We start from the raw sequence: 26,910 nt of genomic DNA on the forward strand, positions 1-26,910 counted from the left end.
AATCCAAATGTATATGGTAAACAACAGTGGTCCCAGTATGGATCCCTGTGGGACACCATGTCTCACTTTTTGCCAGTCCGAGAAACTTCCCTTAACTCCTACCCTCTGTTTTCTGGTTTGTAACCATCTTTTAATCCATTCTGCTACCTGGTCCTTGACTTCATACGCCCAGACCTTTGTCATGAGTCTCTTATGTAGCACCTTATCGAAGACCTTCTGAAAGTCCATGTATATCATATCCACTACGTTGCCTTTGTCTACTCTTTCTGTTATTTCTTCAAAGAATTCAAGATTTCAAGTGATGGCCAACAAGCAGTTCTCCTGCCATTGGCTGCAGTTGTGGAAATATAAATAACCTGACCTACCTTTCAGCAGCAGGATATGCTTTGTTGTGGGTCTCATGATCTGCTGGTAGAACGACGACCTCCCTCCTTGTCCTTCTAAACATACTGAGTCAATTTTGTTTGATAACGCTCCTGTGAAGTGCCTTGGGATGTTATACCAAGTTAAAGGTGCTATATAAATGCAAGTTGTTGTTGTTGAGTCAGTTCAGTGCATCAGCATGATTGTATTGTGATGAAAACTTGTGTCCTGACATGAGCATGTATGATCTGTCTTGGATCAACATGAGAGGTTATACCTATCAGAAAAGATTGAGCAGGCTGGGGGTCTTTTCTCTAGAAAAGAGAAGACTGAGGGGTGACCTGATAGTGGTCTTTAAGATTATGAAAGAGTTTGATAGGGTAGATGTAGTGAAAATGTTTCCACTTGCAGGAGAGACCAGAACTAAAGGCCATAAATATAAGATAATCACTAATAAATTCTAATAAATTCAATGGGGAATTCAGGAGAAACTTCTTTACCCAGAGAGTGGTTAGAATGTGGAACTCACATTTTTTGTTTAAAGAACAAGAGGTAGTTGAGGCGACTAACATAGATGCATTTAAGGGGAAGCTAGATAAACACACGAGGGAGAAAGAAAAAGGATACGCTGATAGGGTTGGATGAAGTATGGAAGGAGGAGGTTCGTGTAGCATGGACCTGTTGGGCCAAACGGCCTGTTTCTGTGCTGTACATTCTATGTAACATCTGTTCTTGCCTCTACTCAGATTCGTTTTACTTGAATATATTATTTTGAAGAACTCCAAAAAAAGAATCAAGTAACTTATACTAATTGTGTCCTTCCAGCCTCACGCAGGACAAATAGAAAAATGGACAGCTGGAGAAAGGTTGGATCTCTGTTTCTTGAATTAGCCTCCAACAGGTCTACCAGAGCAGAATCAGGGTAGAGTAAGTATAAAAGAGCACCATAGAGGCCAGTTTGGTACTGCTTTGCCCAAACCCAAGGTAATTGTAAACGTGTCTTTAGGAGGTTCAGCTTCACATAAAGAGTGATCAACAGATGGAATGAGCGTCCAGGTGGAGAAAGCAAAAAAATATGGAATGGCTTAAGAGACAGTGAGATGCTGTAATGCAGAGCTGCAGGTTGCTTTTTGAATGAATGAGCCTAAAAATCAGTTGAAAGCTGTTTCTCGTCCCTATTCGTATTATGATCTTGATCTTCATTAAACACTTGCTGCAGTTTCCCGGAAAGATTGCGCCCTCCCTCCGCCTTGTTGCTGTGTGGTTGCTAGGGCGGGTTAGCCCGGTTGCTAAGGTGAGCGTCGCTCGCGGTGGATTATGGGAACGGGCAACGTCACGGCGGCGGCAACTTTCAACAACAAGCCGGGCCTGAGAGCGGAGGGCGAGTTTCACAAGTCGTGTGGACCCAGGCCTGAGCTTGTCGCGGGGTTCTGGGCCTCAAGTATGCACAGAGAGAGAATAAAAGATTCACTCGAAGATGGTAAGAAACTGTGTGGCCTGTACAACACGGAGCGGTATATCGAATTGTTCAGCTACGGTTGAACAAGAGCAGGCCCGTACGTGGGATTCTTCCCTCTGGGCTCCAGGTAACCCAAGGAGGGTGACTTGGCAGAACAAGCAGCGGGAGCTTACCAGTAGTATGTGCTGGTGGACTGTGTGATGTTTAGCTAGTTAAACTCCAGTAGGCGGAGGGAGGACTTAATGGGCCAAGGAGAGAATGAAGAGACTGGAGAACGTTTTACATGGGATAGAGATTGTGCAGTTCCACAGAGACGTAGCTACCCTAAAATTTCACAAGTTGAGCTGCCGATCCCTGTTGTCTGATGAGGACTTGTGAGTTAAGTAATGAGTAATGATTGACTATGTGGTGGGGGAGGGGGAGACAGAGGAAGGAAGGATACAAATCACTCTCTGGGATCAGGGTGGCTCTAAGATCAAACGCTTGGTGATGGAAGGTTGGAGCCAAGTCAACCCTATGTGGCAGAGTTACTAATCCAATGCCTGAACTAGGTAGTACTGAAGGGTACGGATCCCTGTGAAACTCTGCTAGTAGCCGGTCTCCATGTAGAGCCACTGCCATTAATAACAACCTTCTACGGCAGTGCAGCTAAAAATTCTTATCCTATGCAAAACCTGCCCACCAATCCCTCAGTACTCTTTTTTTTTAAAAAGAAAAATTAAATTAGCTTCTTGGCTATTTTCTTTAGTCACCAATCCCTCAGTACTCTATTTTCTTTAGTACTCTATTGTATGGCATCTTGTCAAAGACTTTTTAAAAATAAGGTATACAATATCAACTGGGCTACCTACATCCAACAACATAACGTCCTCAAAAAATTCAACCAGGTTGGTGAGACATGGCTGCCTTTTCCAGAAGCCATGTTGAGAGTCTTTAATAAATGCTTCTGTCAAGGTAGTCATACAGTGTATCTCTAATCCCTTCCAGCAATCTACCTATAACTGAAGTCAAAGCTAATGATCGCTATTTGAAATCTTTGTTGTCTCTTGGGAGTCTGCCCAAATCTGAGCAGACAAATCCTTTTAATGACCCTCAGACTCCTAACATAGCCACTACTACCATAGCTATCCACTGTTATTTCCTTGTTATCCTTATTGCTAATTCCACTGTTGGTCTAGGATAGTGAGGCCTGTGTGCTCAATTGATCATATATTTAACTTGTGACTGAGTAGGCCAGACCAATAGGAGCACAAGTTAAATAAGAACACCTCCCTGAAATAATGCACCTGGAACATATGCTTTGAAACAAGAGTTTCTGTGGCAACTCCTGAGTGAATTTATGAGCACATTTTAAAATAAGTTCAGTGCATACAGTATTTTATTTTGGCATGTTGACTAGACTTTGGAAGCTCCTTCATCTATCTGTAACAACAGCAACTTGCATTTATATAGCACCTTTAACGGTAAACCATCGCAAGGCACTTCACAGGAGCATAAGCAGACAAAAATTGACTCTGCCAAAGAAGTTGGTATTCATTATGACAGGTGACTAAAAGCTTGGTCAGAGGTAGGTTTTAAGGAGCTTCTTAAAGGAGGAGAGAAAGGCAGACAGGTTTAGGGAGAGAAATCCAGAGCTTAGGGCCTAGGTGGTTGATGGCATAGCCACAGTTGGTGGGGCAAAGGAAAGGGGTGATGCACAAGAGGCCAGAGTCGAAGGAACTGAGTTCTTGGAGAGTTGTAGGGCTGGAGAAGGGTACTATGATAGGGAAGGGCAAGACCATTGGAGGGATATTAAAAATTATAGTGGAGGACCCTCACTCATTGGGTGCATTATACTACTAATGAGGTAATAGTACAGGGCCATGGTAGTCATACTTTTCCATCATATCCCAAAATTAATTCTTCTGATCCAGCTCTGATACTTTTTACACAGCACAGTTAACACTTGGTTTGATTATAATTATCACAATAAACCACGCAGTCTCTATCCCTGATTTTAACTCTGAACAAGAGGTCAGTGTAGGGCCAGCAGGGTGAGAGGCAGGCTTCTCACCGACGTGTGGCCTGGGTCCGTTTTAACTGCCGGGCCTTGTTACCACAGTGCAGGCCCAACTCCCGCCTGTACCTGACAGAAATTATGTGAGGCCAACGGTTGAAATGGGGCAACAGCGGCAGGTGGCCAGAGTCAGAGACCCGTGGGAACGTTTCCCTGCAGTCAGATGAGTTGATTAGGGTGGGGCGAAGCCAAAAACAATCACAATCGGGGGATTGGAGGGGATGCTCAGGGCAGAAGAAGCGCACAGTTTTCTTGTGGAGCTCAGAGGAGCACTCCTACTCCTCCTGGTCTACAAGGATACCTTTTTTTTTTAAAAAGAAAAATTAAATTAGCTTCTTGGCCCTTTTCTAGACCTGGTGCTCCTGGCGAGTTTGGCACCAGGTGCTGAATGCGCAACATGACATAAAAATCACGCAGGATCTGAACGATGCTATCAGACCTCGACATTTATATCTCACTCTGCCCAAAATACACCTGTTAAAGTGGCAAGCGTGACCGAGATCGGGTAAGTACTATACCGCCAATATTTTAACACCCCCCCCCCCACCGCCGCATGCCCAGTTCTCGTGGGTGCTAGGGTTAAAATCAGACGTCCTTGACTTTCAACTTTTTTTTAAAAACCTGCCTGCAATTTTTCTCCCGTCTCTGTCTTGAAGTTGAGATTTTAAATTAGTTTCCATAATCTTACACTAAGCCAGGCTGCCTACTGCCTTGAAAAAGGAAAAGTTTGAAATAATTTTATGCCCAATTACCTTTATGATCGATGTGACAATTAACTAAGATAAGCATTAATGGCCTACTTAGTAGTTGTAAATGCATTTTTAATTTGCACGGTGATTAATGAGTGACAGTAAATTATTTAAAGGTGGGTTCATTATGTTTTGATATCCACAAAGTAAAAAAAAAATCCATTTGGGAATTTTAATACTCAGTATTGCACATTGTGTCGGAATCTTTAGTGCTAAATATTGCATGTTAGTTAGGTTACACAATCACTGAAGTGCAGTAAGGAGTTTGCCAGCTTTTTATAAATTATATTGAACAAAATAATGGGGCACTCATAGCTCATTGCTTTCTTCAGTACTCAAAGTAACACTTGAAATAAAAAGTACACTGTCACATTCAAAAATCTTCACACATTTAGATTTTATGAATTGTAAGTTGGGCAATGCCTATTGTTATAACATTTTAAATACACTACAGTTTAATTTACTTACAATATCTTTCATATAAGGAGGACCGCAATGGGAGTTAGGTTCAGTTGCCATTCTATGATATTAATATCACTGCACCCATAACTGTAAAATCAAAGTGCCAATCTCTAATTATTATTGATAATCCATTTTTCTGTAACTCAGAAAATGATTGTACAGACTAAATATCATTTCAGTGATTAAGAGTTAGAGCAGACCAGATGTTAGATTGGCCTTCCCACACATTCTTGGAAGGCAGCAATTCATTTTTTATAATAGCCCCCAGGAGTGTAAATTTTTAATGAAATATCGATATAAAAAATCCTGTCCTCTAGAGCATTAAACATTGATGCAGACCAATGAAAGATTGAAGGATAGCGTTTTGACGTTCAGTCTTTGGTGATGGGGGGTGCTTGGAAAATGACTAGAAGTTAAAGTGCTTGGAAAAGTGAATAAAGTCAAAGGGAGAAAATATCGCTTATTTCAAGTGCCCTTACTGTTGCGGCAATGGTGTGGTTTACTTGACTAGACAGGCAGCGAAGTGATTTGCTTCCAGAGCTCTGCCAGTGTTACCCTGAGTAAATGCAGGTGGGCACTTCTCAGCTGCAGAAGTGAGTGTGTGTGTGATAGCAATATGCAGTAATGGCCAAAGAGGAAACAGAGTGCCTGAAAGTAGGGAAGAAAGAATATTTCAGTATTGAAGCCAGTGGAATTTTTACTAATTTGCTATAATTATGCTAAAAAAAATTGTTTTGTTCCAAATGGTGCGGGGGTGGGTGGTGCGGTGGGGGCGGTGGAGAGGAGGTTGTGGACATTGGGTGAGTTGTCTTGGTACCAAGTCAAATTATCAGCACTCAATAAAAGCAAAGAGGGAAGAAATGGGTGGGACAGTGGATTAGATACTGTCCTTTCACCTCTAGGATCTGGGTCCTAATCTAGCCCATAGGAAGAAAGACTCAGTGTGCAGGCCGCAGGGGTGTTATGTGAAACGAGTTTGGGTAGTCTCAATCCAGTTCTTAGTAGGCAAGGACTCATAGCACAAAATTGTCTCTAATTGGGCACTAATAGGCACTGTCTGTCAGAGAAGCCACAGGATGACTGCTGTGAGAAATGGAAGAAATGTCAGAAAGTGTTCTATAAGGGCTAGGGTGTGTTTTTGGGGCAGAGTGGAGACATCTTTAATCTGCATGTGATTTGTGCTGTACTTGACCTGGGAATGCCTGAAAAAGGTGGTCTACCATTCCCCAGTATTAACATCCCTCACCTTGATTAGCACATTTTTAAAAATAGCAAAGTATGGGATAAGAGAGTTTTTCAACGCATGAAGCCACTTATTTCAGCAGACACCATGCACAATATTCAGTGTCATTTGGTTCTTTCACAGTTTATTTAATCTCTTGAGATGTGAATAATCACAGGTGAAATTTCCTCCAACCCTTGATGGTAATTGAGCAAAAACTTTAGGGGATCAGTCCACTGTCACAATCTTTTATTCTACCCAGACTATGTTGCATTCCACAGGTGATAACCCCAAACATCCCAGCTTTAAAGAAATTGTTGCATTTCATGTAGAGTATTCGATCATCTTTGTACATATCCTTGTAGCTTTCATTTCTGTTCTCAATCATAGATTTATCCAGTTCTTTAAAGGACCTAATCCAACATATGATTCTGATGGAGGTGTTGGGGAGGATTGCAATACTTCTAATCTCTCGTGAGGCTTGCCAGTTTTATGTTTACCCCCTAAAATTTTATGTTTACCCCCTAAAATTTTATGATCACAATTTAAATAAGCTCTTAAGCTATACGATCGGTGCCTTGCAGCAGTTTAAAGACCTGGATCATATTGGCTCTGGCTTTTCTCTAAAAATGTCAAATGCAATTCTGTCTACCTGTCCTTATAACTTAAGGAATATTGTAGGGAAGATTCACAGGACATATTTGCAAGCCTTTTGCCCAGTTACGAAATTCCTTTGGGTAAAAGCTCTAAGTTTTATTCCATCAATGGCTGTTCTTTATTTTGTCATTAATTGACCATTATCCTTCCTCTGTTTATTTGTAGAGAACTAAAGTGCTCAACAATGACACTGGCTGATGTACTAGTCACTGAGTTCCGCTCTCTTGAGTTCATCATTAAGCTATGATTAATAGTTTAATATACATTATCCTCATCGTGCAGAATGTAGTTATATTTTCTGACCTATATATTATATTTTATTTTGATCCTCTTGAATACCATCCCTACACTGATCACCTGGCTACCTAGCTTAGTAAATAATGATCTCTAGAAAGTGCTCTCCACCATATCATTTGTGAACTGTGTAAACAGCAAAGAACCCAGAACAGACCTCTGTGGAACTTTGCTGGTCATTTATTTCGCTGTCCAGATCTTTCTTCTTTGCCAAAAACCAACAACCAGTCAAATAATTTTCTATTCCATTCATCTTTATCTTAAAAATCTCAGATGGTGAATCTTAGAAAAAGCATTCTGAAGAAACACCCAATTCCACATAACTTAGTTACCTCAAACTCCAGCTTCCAACTCAATTTTAACATCCTTCTGATCTGCTTTTTCTGCTATTACTGTATGTTGATAATAGGTGGTCTTCCTTCACCATCTCACCCACCCGTAAACATTCTTTACAGTGGTATAATATAAACCAATATATTGTTTTCTTGCCCTGTCTGAACTCAATAGCCAGTAGCAAAAACATACGGTCTGATCGAAGTTATTGGTGCATGAATGTGGGAATTATGAGTTGTTGATCTCTACACAATGGCATCAATTGAGTTTTAGAATAATAGCACTGAACTGGGTTTTGGGTTGCGAAAAACCTGAAAGTAATGAGGTTATTTATCTGAGGTTATCAACTGAAGGTGCCAGTCCTAGTTTCTTGCAGGCCCTTTTTATGGTCAATATGCTGGCAAATAAAATGAAAACTTACATTTTAAAAAGCTGTTAAAAACTTGTTCAAAAATTCTTTTATTTGGAAGCTAATTATTTCTTACAGTAATAAGTTTGAATGATTGTACAGAATGGATGAGAAAAAAATGATTGAGCTTAATGCGGATTGTTTCGTGACTATACTGTGTTTCTCAGTTGCATTGAAGTTTTTGAACTTCCTTTCTTTCTCTCCTTCAAGGCTTGCAGTTTCCAGAAGCTGTTTTCTGTTGGCGAAGAATTTGATGATGATGTAAGTGATCTATGTTATCTGCAGTTTTAAGCCCATTTTCATTTTCAGTCTTCATTGCATTGATGGTGCAACATATTGATTGAAAATATCCTATTTATGTTTTGAAATTCTGTCTCTATATTAGCATATAAAAGAAAACTGGCCTTCCACTATTTTAAAATATGATTTTTCCAGGTAGCTACAATGTATGCTGAACATGCTGTTTTTAACCAACTAATGGGTACTTAACCTGTTACCTTGTGTGCATTGTGCATTACTGATTGCCCAATACACATTTTCAAACTTTATGCCATATGTTGTCTATTTAAACATGCTGTAATCCTGTGATGATGCAGCTATGCTCTGCACTGTGCTTAACATAGTGCCAAATGCAGCTGTAAACTATCGATTGTATATTTTATTTCTTTGGGTTGAATTACTGGTTGTGGGACTTTCATTAAAGAGACCCCTGCAATGCCTTAACCTTTGTGGGTGTTCTGGAGTTCTCTTACATCTTTTAAAATGATTCCTGCTGATAACTGCACAGACTGATCTAGAAACCAAGATGTGGACATAGATCCCATTTCAGAAGAAAGAACCTTTTTCTGTTGGTAAAATAAATTAAGATTTCTCACATCTGAATCATCCTGCATGTTTAACTCTGGATTTCACAGAATATGGAGCAACTGGACACTGGCTATTAACCAAAAAGTTAAGAGAAGGGGGAGAAATTATCAAAATGTCTTTGAATAATCATTCTGACGCACAAAATTGTGGGCTGTGACTTAGGGTCAGCAACTGGAATTGAAGAAAACCATTTGATAAATTTGTTAAATTTTGCATTTCTGATATTCAAAGTAATAGGACAGAAACCTTTCAAATCATATAGTTCTCTGATAGAAACAGTGATTTGCAGTAATTGCATTCCTTTCAGTAACATTATATAAATTAGAATATGGTGGATAGTTAAATAAAGCGTAGCCTTTGATAAAGAGCAAATGCTAATTGGGTCAAAGTCAGAGTACAGAGGGATATAGTACTGGCAAACTTAGTGAACATTTGATGCAACAGTAACCAACTGGCACTTTTGTTGTTTACCACCCATAATGAGGTGTAGTTGGTCTAGTTGGCCAATTAAAATTCCAGCGAATGGCTGAAATTTGAGTGTGGTGACTGTTCCAGTTGTGACTCTCTGTTTGTTTGGCCATGGATTTATTTATTTTGGTAACACTGATGTCTGTTAATATCCAACAAAGGTGATTTTGAAATGTTAGAAAGTTGACTAATTAAGGATAATTATATTATGGGAAATCACAGAATTCAGACAGATTATGGCTTGAAAGTAAATTTTATCTTGCGGGCTGAAATATCTGTTTTCCCTAATATTGTACTGTGCTCGCTCTCTACTCTTTGCTTCTGTATGGCTAAATGTGTTTTCTTCCTTCACTCACCCTCTGCATAGTTTATATTTATGCTTCACTTGATGGTTTTACATTGTATTTGTGTTTTGGTTTTAAGCACTGCATACGATGTTACTGGGCCTCCGTGGTGGTAGACAGCTACTCACTATGCCCTACCATTGAAGCCTAGCATGCAAGGCTTGCCTTTTAATATGAAGTCCATGTGGCTGTCCAGTGGTTCACTTGGTTGTGTTATTGCATAGCTGGAGTTTTTGAGTCTCATTCATTTGTGACCCATGAAACAAAGGATTTCTGTTGATGCCATCCGAAAGTTGGCTACTTAGAGCGGATGCTTAGAGCAACTTGCGTGCTTTTACAAAGCAAATTTTCATCAGTTTGAGCTGGATTCAGTAATGCATGAAGCAGGTGAAAGGCCAGTGTTCTAATTGTCCTTTTTTAAAAGGATAGTCTGCTAATTCCTGCCTTAAAAAAAGTAATAAAAAGTGACAATTGTGATTTTTTTTTTTATAATGACTTTTTGATTGGGAAGCCTAAAACTTTGTTCTAGTTTGTAAAAGAAAAAACCTGAGTAAAGGACAGGGTATCAACAAGGTTGATTTCTCACTTAACTCAGGTTTACTTTGTCAGTTGGATTTTATTTTCTGTGCTGCCCAAACAGTTTGGATCAATAGTTGACGCTTCATTAAACAACATTTTGTTTTATTTAATATCTTCAAAATGATTTACTTTTTTTGGTCCAGGTGCTCATTAATGAATAATCCTAAATTAATGGTGAGCTTTTTTTATAGTAGATAAAATGAGCTATAGTGTAATTGTTTTGAGATTAAATTGTTTTAAGATTGACTTGGGTATTTAAAAAGAAATTCCTTGTGCTTGTGTCGAATACACATCAGTTATTTTCTCCAGTGGTGTACAACTAATTTTCTTTTTTTCTCACTGTGGACAGGATTTATTATCAGCTGTGTTGGATGCTGAAAACGCAGCCACCAGCTCATCTGGAACAAGCCCTTGTGTTGGATTAAGGCCCATTGCTTCAGTCCTCAGGACACCAGCTAGTTCATGTTGTGAGCCCAAGATCTTGCCACACAGTGCTGCAGGTCAGAGGTATTGCCAATCAGACTATGATACTACCTCAGTAGCCAATGATGACCTTACAAAAAAAACATTGGCAGCATCAATAGATGCCTCTTTGAAATTACTACCATGGCTAAACAACCCAAGTAACAAGCAGAACTCAACCCCTGCCTTCAAATTTGTTAGCAAAGCCCAGCAGAAGAACCCCACCAAAGTAATCACTGAAGTTGGTTCAAGTGAAGAAATTGATTTATTTTGGCCTGATTGTGAGGAGTTGAGTGAAGCTGGGAATGTACAGAATTCAGAGTTGAGGGAGACCAGCAGTCCAACTTTTTGTGAGAGGAGGCTTTCAACCTCTGGGATTGTTCCTTCTCCAATATATCCAAGGGATGACCATGCAATACTGTCAGCCAAATTGCCACGGTTATCAGGAGGACATGAGAAAGCAGATAATGGCAAGAGTGGAAATTCCAAAGTGGCTGCTGCTTGTACAAATGGTCAAGAGAGGATTGTATTGAATGATTCTGAGAATGCAAGCAAAATGTTCAAGTTTTTCAATCATCCATCATCTGGATTCAACCAAAGTCCAGCTAGTTTGAGCAATACTAACACTGATGCAGTTGCAATGAGAAACGCCAAGATTTCCTCTGATCAGGTAATTGATAGTCATGGTTATTCTGCTGCACGGTCAAATGCTGTACTCAGGACTGAACTATCTAGTCATATTCCATCTAACATTAGAACAGCAAAAGAATTATTGACACCAGTGCCACAAAATCTCTTAGGAAAAAACATGCTAGGTAATGCTATTAGCCCATGCAAACTTGTGTCTCCAAGCCTGCAATCTCAATCTGCACAACACCAGCAAATCAGCTCTACAGCCTTGAGAAACTGTCCAAATCCAATACTATTGAGACCAGAGACAGCTCTTCAGAACTCTTTAATCCCTAGACTCTCAAAAGGAGGCCTCAGAAGACCAATTATGTCCACTAGTGAACCTCGGACATTGATGTGTGCTATAGAAAGCCCTTCAGTTGCTGTGGGAACTCAGTATTCACCAGCAGCAAATTCAGGTTCTGTGGGAACCCCTGTTACCAATCATTTGATTCAGTTGGTATCTGCTGCTAATCGGACACCAGATGCTGCAAAGTCGGACAGACCACGAACAAAAAGACGCTTTCCTGGACCTGCTGGAATTCTTCCACAGCAGGTATGACGGCAAACGCAGTTTTAGTAGTTAATAGGTTCTTTGATTTGCTGTAACTAGTCACCCCCAAATCAAAACTCGTGTACTTACATCTAGTCTACAGCACAAACAAGCCATTCGGCCCAACTGGTCTATGCTGGCATTTATGATCCACACGAGCCTCCTCCCACCCTACTTCATCTTACCCTATCACCATATCCTTCTAATCCTTCCTCCCTCGTGTGCTTATCTAGCTTCCCCTTGAATGTATCTGTGCTATTTTCCTCAACTACTCCTTGTGGTAGCACATTCCACATTCTTACCACTCTTCGGGTGAAGAAGTTTCTCCTGAATTCCCTATTGGATTTATTAGTAACTATCTTATGTTTATGACCTCTAGTTTTTGACTCCCCCACAAGTGGAAACATTTTCTCTATGTCGACCCTATCAAAACCTTTCATTATCTTAAAGACCTCAGCCTAGAGAAAAGAGCCCCAGCCTGTTTAGGCTTTCCTGATAAGTATATCCTCTCAGTTCTGGTGTCATCCTTGTGAATCTTTTTTGCACCTCTCCAATCCCTCTATCCTTTTTATAATTCTTATTTTTCTGGCTTTAATGCCTCCAGTGATTATGAAAGCAATTTTAAAAAATGGTAGAAATTGAATTACGAACATAAGAACAATGACGGATCGGAAAAGACCCTACAGTCCATCCAGCCTCTCCCACACAATGGTGATACCAAAATTAATGAGCCAGGAATACCATTTTATCTTTTTGCAATTTATTGTCTGCACTTTTCTCCTACTATAGTTTTCCCACAACCTTGTTAAGCCAAGCAGACAAGTGGGGCACCTACTCTATCATGCAATAGTGCTGCTCACGTATTAGCTGCATAGAGTTTCAATTTTCCCTCCCTTTCTTTGAAGCACCAGGCTGACTTCATCCTGCAAATTCCAACTGCATCGTGCACTCAACATCATACTACGCTGGCATCATGGTCTGTACTTTCCTTTTTACTGACTTGAAAAATAGTCTATACAAACTGTGAAAATACATTGCATAATGCAACTCTGGAATCATTTGGCGCACTCACTGTACTATGATTGTGAATAAGTTCCATTAATAAAAAAAGATGAAATAATTCACTCCCTATCCTTTTTAAGTAGCTCGTCTGGATGTCGTATTATTGTGTAATTGGGGATTTATAATTTTAACAAGTTTAGGCTGTTGCAGCCCCAAATACTATCTAATTACATTGTTAGCTACAGAAGTAGTGAAACACTTTAACTCCTTGAATGAGTGTACTAAAGAAAAAGATCAAAATAAGATCCTCATTTGGAGCGCATATGAATGATGTGTAGAGTATTTGACATTTGCTTTGGGATTTGAAATGTGGAATTGACTTTGAGTGAAAATGTTTATCTGAAAGCCTCCCTACTTCTGACTTTCAGTATAGTAGGAAAATGTCCCTGAACAAAGTTGAATGTCTTCCTATTAGTAGGAACTATTAGTGATCCTTGAAATATTTCCTCCTAAACAATAAAAAAAATAGTTTTATCATCTTCCAATGTGTAGCAAGGAAGAGTAGAGTTCACAAGGAGGGGAACTAAAATGATAAACTTTTTGTACAAAACTGGAAAGGAAAGTTTAATGGAATGCAAAACCAGCCACTTTGTTCCAAGGGGTTCTAAGCTGGCTTACTGAGGTTTTCTAATATTCCCTGGGCTTTACTGGTTGCACTTTGAGTGCTATCACAGGTTCAGTTATAGAATACTGAATGAGTATTTTGCCTTGGTTCTCACAGAAGCCTATGGTAGTCTCAAAGTGGAAAATGCACTGAACCCTGATGTCAGAGAGGATATAGCAGGGCCCCTGACCACCATTATTCAATATTCTTGGATATGGGAGGGGTGCCAGTGTAACACCCCTATTGAAAAATAGGAAAAAGAGACACCCCAAGTAACTGGACCAGTCAGCCTAACATCAGTGATGGGTGAGCTGCTGGAGGCCATAATATGGGTTAAAATTAATACACACCTAGAAAGACATGTCAATCTGTATAAATCGTTAGTAAACAGATATGCCCATTGCAGCCCTGATGAAATCCTCACATTTATATGCCTCTCTAAACATAAATCTCTGACTACACAGATGTATTTGATCTGATTCTTGAATAATTTGATCTGAGAAAGCTATTATTTAGTATTACTTGTGAGCTTTGGTGTACTGTCTTATGGAACTGTCACCAGATGTGTTAACTGCTTCATTGACAGCATTAACAGGAGGACAGTATATTTCTAGTTGAAGTGATTGGTGTTTTAAGGACAGCCAACATGGATTTGTAAAAGGCACATCACAGCTGGCAAATTTAAGACTTCTTTGATTAAGGAAATGCAGTGGATGTCATGCATATGGATTTTCAGAAGGTACTTGATAAGGTCCCACATAGGCCTGTTGATAAAATTAAGGTACATGGTATTAAAACGGAGTGTGGCAGCATGGATATGATGTTGGCTTAAGGATAGAAAATTGAGAGCAGTGGTTAATGTTTTTCAGACTGGGGGCATGTAAATAGTGGTCCCCAGAAGTCAACGCAACAAGTAGGAAGCATGGTTTACTGTAAAGAGGGATGTACGTGACCAGGAGGACAATAAGCAAGTTAGCAGATTGGGCAAATAGATTTAATGTGGAGACATGTGAGGTGATCTTATTTCAGGAGGCTGAATGAGAGGACATGTATGCTAAATGGAGCAACTGTAAAAAGAATAGAGGAGCAAAGAGACATGGGTTCAGTTATACAAATCTTTAAAAGTGGGAGGACAAGTTGATGAAGCTATTTAAAATAAAAAGTGCTCCTAGGTTTTCTGAATAGGATACATGTTATAAAAGCAAAAAGGTTTCCCTAAACCTATAGAAATCATTGGTTGGGTGGCAGTTAAAATACTGTGTCCAGTAGGATATCCAAGTCATGGAGAGGTGCTGAAGAGATTCACCAAGATGAAGGATGCATTAATTATGAGGAGAGACTCTGAGCAACTGGGCTCTTTTCATTAGAAAAAAGGTTAAGAGGGAGTCCGATAGAGGTATTTAAAATTTAGAGGTGAAAATAAGTAAATCAGAGAAACTCTTTCCACTGGTCAGTAAATTAGTAACTGGAGGGCATATATTTATCACCACCAAAAGAATGAAGGGAGATATTGTGAGAGGCTGTTTTTTTTTACATATGAGGACATGGAATGCCCTACCAGAAATTGTTGGAAGCAGGAACTTTTTAAAATGCAGTGGATAAATATTTAAACACAAATTGAAAATGTGATGAGAGCTGGCAGGGTATGATGGGCCCAATGGCCGCCTGTTTATAAATTTATGATTCTCTCTTTTGCGCTCCCACTCTCTCTCGATCCTTCATAGACTCCCATCAATAATCGCTGCTCAGACACCTGCAAATTACACAATTTTCATAAATTAAGACCATTTCTACTGCATCTAATTTATGCTTTGCCTTCATTTGACTTCTGCTCTGACTATCCAGGTGGAAGATTACTTCTTGGGCTTCAAGGTGGAAATCATTTGTCTTTTGGTTTAACTAATTAATTCTTTCAGCGGTGTCATTAATCTGACATGTTTACTTTCACGGTGATATATTACTAATTCTAATTCTGTGTATATTTTCCATATTCAGTAGTACTGTCACAAACTGTTGAAATAGTTTTGTGATTAGACACATTTAGTATTGGTACCAGTATGCCTTAGGAAGAATTATACCCAGTATTAAATCCTCATTAGTCACTGCCTCAAATTGTTCCCAACCCCAGTCTTTCACCCTAGTGTTGTATAAGCTCAAAATACTAAACAAGTTTGGAAGGGCAAATTTTTAAGCATACTGTTGGGTGTTTAATTGGATATGAGATTTTAAAAAATCACTCAGCCTCCATTCACTTCACTGAAATCTTAATAAAATACACTAAAAGGAAGTGAAAAGGCTACCTGCACACATAGCAAGAAAAGTGTAAAACTACCAGACAAGGTGATTACCATGTACAAAAACTTGATGGTATGTCTGCATCTTTCCCAAAGCTCTCCTGCATTGCTTGACAGGGAGACATTGACATTTGTTTAGACGATTGTTGTCACGTGATCCACAATGCCACTATTCTGAAGGCACTTATGCTGTGACAAAGCAGATAACAAAATATCATTGGTTTTATTTTACTGTTTTTCTTTATGGGAATTATGCACTTTTTTTTTTAAATGAACAAAATTGTGCATTCTTAAGGTTTCATAGTATCATAGTAGGTACAGCACAGGAGGAGGCCATTTGGCCAATCGTGCCAGTGCCTGCTCTTGAAAGAACTATCCAATTAGTCCCATTCCCCTGCTCTTTCCCCATAGTCTTGTAAATTTTTTCCCTTCAAGTATTTATCCAATTCCCTTTTGAAAGTTACTATTGAATCTGCTTCCACCACCCTTCCAGGCAATGCATTCCAGTTCATTAAAATTTGCTGTTTTTAAAAAAAATGTTTCCTCATGTCGCCTCTGGCTCTTTTGCCGGTCACCTTAAATCTGTGCCCTCTGGTTACTGACCCTTCTACCACTGGAAACAGTTTCTCCTTATTTACTCTATCAAAACTGTTCATGATTTTGAACACCTCTATCAAATCATAGAATCATAGAAGTTACAACATGGAAACAGGCCTTTCGGCCCAACGTGTCCATGTCGCCCAGTTTATACCATTAAGCTAGTCCCAATTGCCTGCACTTGGCCCATATCCCTCTATACCCATCTTACCCATGTAACTGTCCAAATGCTTTTTAAAAGACAAAATTGTACCCGCCTCTACTACTGCCTCTGGCAGCTCGTTCCAGACACTCACCACCCTTTGAGTGAAAAAGTTGCCCCTCTGGACCCTTTTGTATCTCTCCCCTCTCACCTTAAATCTATGTCCCCTCGTTATAGACTCCCCTACCTTTGGGAAAAGATTTTGACTATCTACCTTATCTATGCCCCTCATTATTTTATAGACTTCTATAAGATCACCCCTAAACCTCCTACTCTCCAGGGAAAAAAGTCTCAGTCTATCCAACCTCTCCCTATAAGTCAAACCATCAAGTCTCGGTAGCATCCTAGTAAATCTTTTCTGCGCTCTTTCTAGTTTAATAATATCCTTTCTATAATAGGGTGACCAGAACTGTACACAGTATTCCAAGTGTGGCCTTACTAATGTCTTGTACAACTTCAACAAGACATCCCAACTCCTGTATTCAATGTTCTGACCAATGAAACCAAGCATGCTGAATGCCTTCTTCACCACCCTATCCACCTGTGACTCCACTTTCAAGGAGCTATGAACCTGTACTCCTAGATCTCTTTGTTCTATAACTCTCCCCAACGCCCTACCATTAACGGAGTAGGTCCTGGCCCGATTCAATCGACCAAAATGCATCACCTCACATTTATCTAAATTAAACTCCGTCTGCCATTCATCGGCCCACTGGCCCAATTTATCAAGATCCCGTTGCAATCCTAGGTAACCTTCTTCACTGTCCACAATGCCACCAATCTTGGTGTCATCTGCAAACTTACTAACCATGCCTCCTAAATTCTCATCCAAATCATTAATATAAATAACAAATAACAGCGGACCCAGCACCGATCCCAGAGGCACACCGCTGGACACAGGCCTCCAGTTTGAAAAATAACCCTCTACAACCACCCTCTGTCTTCTGTCGTCAATCCAATTTTGTATCCAATTGGCTACCTCACCTTGGATCCCGTGAGATTTAACCTTATGTAACAACCTACCATGCGGTACCTTGTCAAAGGCTTTGCTGAAGTCCATGTAAACCATGTCTACTGCACAGCCCTCATCTATCTTCTTGGTTACCCCTTCAAAAAGCTCAGTCAAATTCGTGAGACATGATTTTCCTCTCACAAAACCATGCTGACTGTTCCTAATCAGTCCCTGCCTCTCCAAATGCCTGTAGATCCTGTCCCTCAGAATACCCTCTAACAACTTACCCACTACAGATGTCAGGCTCACCGGTCTGTAGTTCCCAGGCTTTTCCCTGCCGCCCTTCTTAAACAAAGGCACAGCATTTGCTACCCTCCAATCTTCAGGCACCTCACCTCCCCATAACCACCTCTGTTCTAAGGAGAACAATGCAGCTTCTCCAGTCTGTCCACATAACTGAAGTCTGTCATCCCTGCACCATTCTAGTAAATCGCTGCTGCATCCTCTCTAAGGCCTTGATATCCTTCCTAAAGGGTGGTGCCCAGAATTGAACACCGTACTCCAGCTGAGGCCTAACCAGTGTTTTAAAAGGTTTAGCATAACTTCCTTGCTTTTGTACTCTATGCCTCTATTAATAAAGCCCAGGATCCCATGTGCTTTTTATCAGCCTTCTCAACTTGTCCTGCCATCTTCAAAGATTTGTGTATCTGCACCCCCTTTAAAATTGTACCATTTACTTTAGATTGCCTCTCCTCTTTCTTCCTACCAAAATGCAATACTTCATTTCTCTGCATTAAAATTCATCTGCCATGTGTCTGCTCACTTCACCAGTCTGTGTTCTCCTGAAGTATGTTACTATCCTCCACGTTGTTTATTGCATTTCCGAGTTTCATGTCCTCTGTAAACTTGGAAATTATACCCTCTATACCCAAGTTCAGGTCATTAATATATATATCAAAAAGAGCAGTGGTCCTAATACTGACCCCTGGGGAACACCACTGTATACTTCCACCCAGCCTGAAATACAACCGTTCACCACTACTCTCTGCTTTCTGTCCCCTAGCCAATTTTGTATCCACACTGCCACTGTCCCTTTAATCCCATGGGCTATAATTTTGCTAACAAGTCTATTATGTGGTACTTCATCAAATGCCTTTTGAAAGTCCATACACACAATCCTCATCAACCCTTTCCATTACTTCATCAAAGAACTCAATCATGTTAGTCAAACACGATTTTCCTTTAACAAATCCCTGCTGGATATCATATCATATTCCAAGGTCTGTCTAAGTACTCCAATGTGTAACCTCAGTATGTTATCCAGTATGGGGAAACAATGTCAGTTCACTGTAATAGATCTGTGAACATAGTTTGTCACAGTAAATGAATTTGAATCCCAAAAGTAAAATGTAAAAACTCGGAACCAACATTTAGCTCGTGCAGCAACTGTTGTGGTTCTGGTACGTTCTAAACTGATGCCCGAATTGCGGATTGATGTTTTAATACTTCAAACCGTAAGGTCCTTATTGTCCAGATACTGACTACCATTCCTGCTTGCCTTCCAGCATCTTGGTAAAAACCTGGATGAAGTCTTGATTTCAGCCCCGCAGATGCCAACACATGGTGCAGTGCCAAAGCTACAGCCTCAGGTAAACATGCAGACAGATGTGCAAGTATAGCTCAGTACATGCTCTCAGCGTGTAGAAATATTGGAATATAACTTATTGTTGTACAGAATTTATTCATAACCACTGTATGGTTGGATACTTTTGATCGTGGTAATTTCTGCTCATCTGAGGAGCCAACAATTTACATGCCATTGTATTCTTAATTTGCGCACCATATTGCCATCAACCGCTCCACGTTAACTTCTGTACCTCAGTTAGTTTAGTGATATCGCTCTCTCGGTTAAGGTGCTGGTAAAAGTTGTGCTATGCTTTTTCAATAACTTCCCATAACCCCTACCTCACAATATCTGAGTTAGTACTGAATTCTGAGCAGTTTTGTGCTGTGGATTAGTGCTCTCAAACTAGATTACCCAAACTAATTTCACTTGGGGCATTACAGATGGCAGAGAGGGAAGGCGTTCATCCTGTACAACTATACTGGATTCTACCTAGTTCTCAGATGAAAGGATAGTTTGCTAACTAATTGTGCCACCATTTTCTTTTTTTTTTTAAATCACTAGTTGGCTAATTATAGCATGTGCTTATTAGCAGGGTACCCCAAATGTCAGTCTTAAGACACTTGCTATTTTAATCTGGATGAATGACTTGGACAAGCAAAGTTGTAAGCAAAATCTCCAGGTTTGCAAATGATGCCAAAATAGAACAGGGCAAGTAATGAGCAACAATACAACCAAGTTCAGAAGGATTTAAATATTTTAGATAACTGAACCAGTAGGTGGCAGATACAGTTTGATGTGGATAAGTGTACAAGTCACCAAAAGAGGGACTATATGTTCAATGCAACAGTAGTACAGCCGGCTGATCAAGGGGTGAGTAGATAAATCTATGAAACTGTCAGCACATTGCGTAGCTTGACTTTTTATTAAGACGGATCAAATACTTGGTTCCATTGGCAAAGGGATGAAGTACAAAACAAAAGAAGTTATACTGCTGTGTATAAATAATTCCTCAGACGCAATCAGGAGTACTGAGCGTAGTCCTAGTCACTGAATCATAGGAAGGATGTCATTCCCCTTGAAAGGGTGCAGAAGTGAGTAACAAAAGATAATTCTAGGTATCAGAAATGTAATTTTAATTATAAGAAAAGATTCAGGAAGTTGTGCTTATTTTTACTTCTAGAAAGTATTTTTGGTGTTCACTAGTCGGGGACACAAGTTAGAAGTTCAGGAATAATAAGTGAAGTCAGCCCATACTATTTCATCTAAAGGCTAATAGTTGTGAAGTAAGTTATCGAGGAAGGCTGTTGAAGCAACAAAATAAATAGGTTCAAGAAACAGCTGGAGAAGGGACTGAGGAATATGGTGAGAAAGTGGATAAGCTGGGTTGGCCTGTATAAAAGGAACAAGTTTGTTGGGTCCAATGAGATTGGGTCAAGATTATGTCCATGACTAAGAAGAAAGAAAAAGTTTGTATTTATATAGCACCTTGTAGCTCAAGGTACCCCAAAGCTCCTTGGGCATGATGAATTACTTTTGAAATGTAGTCACTTGCGCTTTGTAAGCACGTGCTAAAGAGAATGTGAACATAGACATCAGGATGGTAGTGAATGACCAGCTAAAACAAGTATATTAATTTGTCTGCTTGAATGGGTAAATTAGAGATTAGTTGATCTTCAGGATACATCAAAACAGTGAATTTCAACTGTCAGAACAATTGAAAAAGATGGCTACCATCTGCAAATCAAAACAATAACTGTGCAACTGAAGTTAAGTTTTTATCAATTTCTCATCACCCCAGTGCATCCTTTACAGCTGTGGGCCACGTGCATTAAAGGCTGAAGATAATAGAATCCCAGTTTTGAAATGTTCAACTTGCAGAAGATACTTGGTATAAGCAGGCTGCAGTGGTAACTAATATCAAGACATCAGATAACCAACCAATGTAGAAATGACTTTAGCTAATAATATGATGGAGCTGAATCAGTTATGATAGATACTTTGGGCATGTTCAACGAATGGCTGCAGATTGCCTGTGTCTACAGTGTCAACAGTACATATCAGTGTCACCAGAAGTTGCAGACTACAGCACAAATGGTGGATTGATTCTATAAAAGAAACAATGAATGGAAAACACTTGAGGCTGCAGACTGTATTGGAGAGAGATGAGTGGTGCCAAGCTGCATTTTGACCTTTGGCAGCAACCTTAAATGAAAGTTAGACAAGAGTAAATGATGAATTAACATTGGACATTTGGCCTTTTTTATTCCTGAAAATTGTTCAGAAGGAACAGAGTGACTGTTGGACTGCAAATCATGCATTTATTTTGATCTTAATACAGCTGACGCTGCTTTTTAATGTGACTACTGGTCAGATAGTAATAGGCTGAGATACTGCATTCATTATTATTGATTTATTTTTCTTTCATCTTTCTCTTAAATATTTCCTTCTCTTGAGGTGAATATGTATTCTACAAGTTCAGTGTGAATTTTTGCTGTAATATTAAAGATTGATGAGCGAGCAAGGGGACAGAAAGCATTGTGAACAGGACTGCTGGAAGCACAACCAGGGATTAGAATACTGTTTTGACTTTTCTGAACTATAGACTAACTATTGAAGGTGCAAAATGCTATTTAATATTTAGCTATAATGTTTCACTGTTCCTGCATAATTTTTTGATTTCACATTAAGGAGGTTCCTAATTCTCAACAATCTGTTGAAGATGACTTTGGAAGAGGCCCGTGGGCTGCCATGAAAGCAGAGTTAAGGTTGGATGAGCAAGACACTGGCTGTTTCCTTCGAAGCTATAGCATTGTCATGGTTCTACGAAAGGTATGGTTTACAGTAACAGTTACAGTCATGGCACTCTGCCTCTACTTTCACCTGTATATTCTATTTGTTTTACAGTTTTTTCTCTAATATAAAGGTGGACAGACCATCTATTGGGGCATGAGGTCATGACTTAAAGGGATAACGTTTCATAAATAAATTGAGGATACCACATGGTGTGATATGACTCCAAACAAGAAGAACTGACCACCTAGTGTGAGTGCTGAAGTTCAGTGCAAAGAATTGTGTAAATGAGAGATGCCAAAATTATTCTGCTGGCCTGTCTGTACAGGGACTTGCGTGATTGTTGTACAAGAAAGTCTAATTGGAAAAATAAATGCAGATGGGTCAGGCAAGGCAGTGAGGTCTTGCCTATTAATAATGGTTGTTGTTATATGGTGGTATTGTAATTGCACGAGATGGATCACTTCACTGTCAATTGACATGCTTCCTGGCCCAATTTTTTTTTTCCGTCATTCCAGATTGCAACCTTTCTGCCATCTGCCATCTAGCATCCAATGTACGAGAATAGCAGCAGAAAAAAAGAGATTCAGTATTCAGGGAAGCCCAGCATTTCCCACTGGGATAGGATTATTAGGCTCTTTGCCCCTCCTTTGTAGCTGTAATCATTTTGTTTTTTGTTACTCAGCTCCTCAGAACTCCTATTACACTTTATGCGTTCTCCCCTCCTTTCCTAAATGCGTTGATTCCTACTTAAATACAGTTCCACTGATGCTGACTGCCCTCTTGTACTTCATTACAGTGCCATTCTTATGAACCCAGACAAAGTTTTGGAAGTTCCTGAGGATAATTATAGCACCCCTACTGCCACCCTGACTAACTCAACACCTACTGGGGATCTAACCTGGTGTCTTCCAGTCAGTGTTACAGACTTGCACACTGCCTTTACCAATTGAACCATCATGGGAGTTGGGGCTTCTAAATATTTCTGTGAGCTCATATTTTCTGTTGAATCCTTGCATTCACATATTTTAACACTTTTTCCATTTGAAACTAGTACTCATTGCATTAGTTTTAACTAGGAGAGCTGGTAAGCTTCAGGCAGTCATGGTCATTCACGCGTATCCAGCCTTACTAAAACATCACCTACAATTGCATCCTAAAATAGTTTCAGAATTTCACCTTGAGCATGAAATGGCTATCCCTGCAAAATTCAAACAAATCAGGAAAGTTAGACCATTATTAAAATTCATAGCACAAGACCTCAATTTAGTGTTGTAAACAAATTTACACTCTTGGAATTGATGGTCTGTTGACTTGAAATTTCTCATCTGAAGAATTCTTTGACTTGTCATTGGTATCAGTGTGAGGGTAAGTGGTCACTGACGCGATGCAAAAAAAAATTGGAATGCTAATGAGCAGTTGCTCACTATCGTCAGGGTTCTGAGTGCATGTTGGTGTTTTGACCCTGTACAATTCAATTTGCATCTAAAAGAGAGCCCCCTGTTACCCTGACTAATTTCCAGATCAATCAACCCGGGCTGGCTCCCATAGACAATTTGTCTCCTGTCCTTCGTTTTCAAATTTTGTAATTGAAGGCAATTTCCATTTTAATTCTGTTTCACGGTGTCGGCCATGGCTCAGTGGTAGCACTCTCACCTCTGAATCAGAAGGTAGTGGGTTCCAGCCCTACTCCAGAGACATGAGCACATGATCTGGGCTGCACTGTCAGAGGCATCGACTTTTGGATGAGACGGTGATCCGAGGCCCCGTCTGGCTCCTCAGGTGGATGTAAAAGGTCCCATGACACTTTTTGAAGAGTAGGGGAGTTCTGGTGAACGTTTATCCCTCAATCAACACCACTAAAATAGATTATCTCATTGTTTGTGAGATCTTGCTTTGCACAAATTGACTGTCACGTTTCCCACATTACAACAGTGACTGCACTTCGAAATGTACTTAATTGGCTGTAAAGCACTTTGGGGCGTCCTGAGGTCATGAAAGGTGCGACATAAATGCAAGTTCTTTTTCTTTAAAATTAAATGTAGTAGAAAAATGTCCCTGCTTTCAGTGAGTGATGTGCATTTGTTAATTTTTGTGAGGGTTTTAGTTGTGTTGAAGCTATTTGCTCTAATTTATCCCTGCAATAAATTAGGATTTTCAATATTTTAACCAACTCTTCATTGTGTTTCTATAGGCAGCCTTAAAGCAGCTTCCTAAAGGCAAGGTCCCCAACATGGCTGTGCTTGTAAAGTCACTGACACGAACAAACACAGATGCCAGTGCTGTTTTTAAGGATCCATCAGGTAGAGCTTTCCTTAAATAAGCTTTCAACTGTTAGTTTAAGAATTATCACTGTTACAATAACTAGGACTGGCTAAATCAATGCAGTAGTGTGATACCTTTGAATGTATCGATCTAGACATTAACATGTACAGGGTTTTAAGAACCTGTGGATCCCTTAAGTTATCTCATTGGGTTCAGCCTATATTGATTAGGGACTCTGTTATCCCAGTTCCCTTCGATTATTTCCCATAGCCAACTCTACCCCCATGCTAAGTACTAGTGCCTATTTGAATTGGTCTTTGTGAGGAGTGAGAGAATATTGCTTTTCCCAGATGAGATCAGAAACTTGCCTTGGTAAAATTATGGGTCCAAACTCTGCGCATCCACTTAATTTTGTTTCCCCTTCCCCTTTTCTCTCTCATCCAGAAGATGTTGATTCTTGGCCTTTTTTTTTTTACGCACTTTATTTTTCTCCCCAGTTCTTCTCCTTTTATCTCCTAAAGGTATTAACTGATTGCTGAGGTAAGGGCTCACGGGCATCCACCCCCACCCCCACCCCCACCGATGATCCTTGCCTGAGTGGCAATAATTAATATGTGAGGCTCGACAGAGTCTACACGCTATTTGACTGTAGGGAGCATCACAGCTGACACTGCAATCACGCATTTTCCAGCAGGAATCATTGGGTAGTGATCAGGAATGTGCACTTCTGCTAATTCCACCTCCATACCATGAGCATTAAGATCAGTTGTAACATCCCTACTGCTGCCCCACAGAAATCGGGTGACTCCACAATGACCAAGAACCGAACCTGAGGCTTTCCTGATCTACATAGACAGCTTTGCTGGGTGAACTCAGTCATCAAGGGAGCCCTCAAATAACCATTCTAAATGTATAAACTTAGACAGTGTGTGTTAGCAGGATATTTGAGTGATAATTGCAGCCAAGCTTGATCTTGTCATCCTGCACGCACACCTTTCAGCCGTAGTCTCCAGATTGCCAGATAGAAAGAACTCTGTTTTGTAGCAGAATTCCTGGTTTAATTAACATGCAGAGACTAGAAAAGTGGCCCTTTTAAGATAATTAACCCAACAATTACAGACGATGACCTTTTTAAAATATTGTTGCTTTGTTCTGTTGGAGCTGTCTTTCAGATGAGATTAAACTGGGGTTTTATCTGCCCTCTCAAGTGAGTGTGAAAGATCCCATAGCATTGTTCAAGGGGAGTTCTCCCAGTGTCCAATCCAACATTTAGCCTTCCAACATTACTAAAAACAGATTATCATTTATCTCATTGCTGTTTGGGGGCCCTTTGCTGTAAACAAATTGGCTGCTGTTTATCCGACATTCTTGGGTTCAATGGCATCAGTCACTCCTGTAAGCAGTCTGTGCGTCTCTATGGGAGTTGACTCTCAATGCCGTAGATCTACTTGTACAAAAACATTACCCAAGGATGTAACAATAATGTCCCTTTGTGATCTGAACCTGATATTTATGTCTTGTGTGTAGTTCTTCAATCTTTCCAAAGGCTAAGATTTGTGAGGTGAGGCTTGATGTGAATCGTTAAGCTGTTTTATTTCACTGCGAGGAGCATACAAAGTAACAGTTATGATCACATTCACTTAATGCGATCAGTACAACTGCCATGCTTCCCCACATCAGTGGTTTGTCTTGCTTGACTTAAACAAGATGTTCTTTAACTATCCTCCAGCATTTCTAACCTCTTCGCCTCAGTGAAAACTCATGCAGCCCTTCCTTTAACAAAACCTGACTGCTAATATGAATCTTTTTTTCACCTTTTTCCTGACCCCACAGGAAGTTGGGGCTTTGTTCCTGACCCCTGTTACTGTCTGAAGGTTGACTGCCTTCCTAATAAAAACTTGCTACTATGCCTCTCCCTTTGAAACTGGCTTCATGCAAAGCTCAACAGAAAGGGATGTTCCATCGCCTACAATGTGAATGATTGTTGGGAGTTTCTGAGATGATTTAACTCCCTTAATGTCCCCTGATTGATGCTGTTACATAGGACAATGTTTAGTTTTAATATACATTTTCTCAATGCCTGCGACCTTCCTTTTTAAATCTGTGCAAATCAACTTTGTTTTAAAGCCAACACTTGAAAGTAACTCTTATTTTCAAATCCTTTCCCTGGAAAAATGGTCAAAAAGTCCTGATACATGACAAAGCCCTCCCAATATGATAGGTGTAAGTTGCTTACTGATTACCAAGATGAGCTAATGATTTGGTTATTTCATTTTTTTTCAGGGGGGAGGGAGAGCAGCTTCTATTGGCATATTAACCGTCTTTTGCCTAGGTGCTTTTTTTTTGAACTTGAGAATACACTTTGCCAAGATTCAAAATAACTTTCTAAATCCTTCTGTGGAGGAAAAAAAAAAGACCTGAATTTTATATTTATATTCACATTTCAACATTGGGATTAGTAATCTGATCCCTTCTCAAATAAATAGAAGCCAGTTAGTGATGGATTGGTCAAGTTAATCATCCATGCAGATCTTCTCCATTCAGGAGATTCAATATCTTCCCTGAAGTTGG

The 26,910-nt window shown here is 39.9% G+C and overlaps 1 protein-coding gene across 2 annotated transcripts in view; it reads left to right on the forward strand.

Annotated features, from left to right (window-relative positions):
* The first annotated feature begins 1,723 nt into the window (after window positions 1-1,723).
* hrob (homologous recombination factor with OB-fold) overlaps window positions 1,724-26,910 on the forward strand; it is a 39,588-nt gene continuing 14,401 nt past the window's right edge. Inside the window, exons 1-6 of one of the 2 annotated variants that reach the window (XM_067969240.1) lie at window positions 1,724-1,843; window positions 8,215-8,265; window positions 10,612-11,949; window positions 19,223-19,306; window positions 21,973-22,113; window positions 24,269-24,377. In XM_067969240.1, the coding sequence (XP_067825341.1) occupies window positions 1,841-1,843; window positions 8,215-8,265; window positions 10,612-11,949; window positions 19,223-19,306; window positions 21,973-22,113; window positions 24,269-24,377 (1,726 nt within the window). In that variant the 5' untranslated portion in view covers window positions 1,724-1,840. The remainder of the gene's footprint in view (window positions 1,844-8,214; window positions 8,266-10,611; window positions 11,950-19,222; window positions 19,307-21,972; window positions 22,114-24,268; window positions 24,378-26,910) is intronic. The other variant, XM_067969241.1, reaches the window with a different exon arrangement.

The sequence above is a fragment of the Heptranchias perlo genome, chromosome 30 (genome assembly GCF_035084215.1).
Source record: "Heptranchias perlo isolate sHepPer1 chromosome 30, sHepPer1.hap1, whole genome shotgun sequence".
NCBI classification, from domain to species: Eukaryota; Metazoa; Chordata; class Chondrichthyes; order Hexanchiformes; family Hexanchidae; genus Heptranchias; species Heptranchias perlo.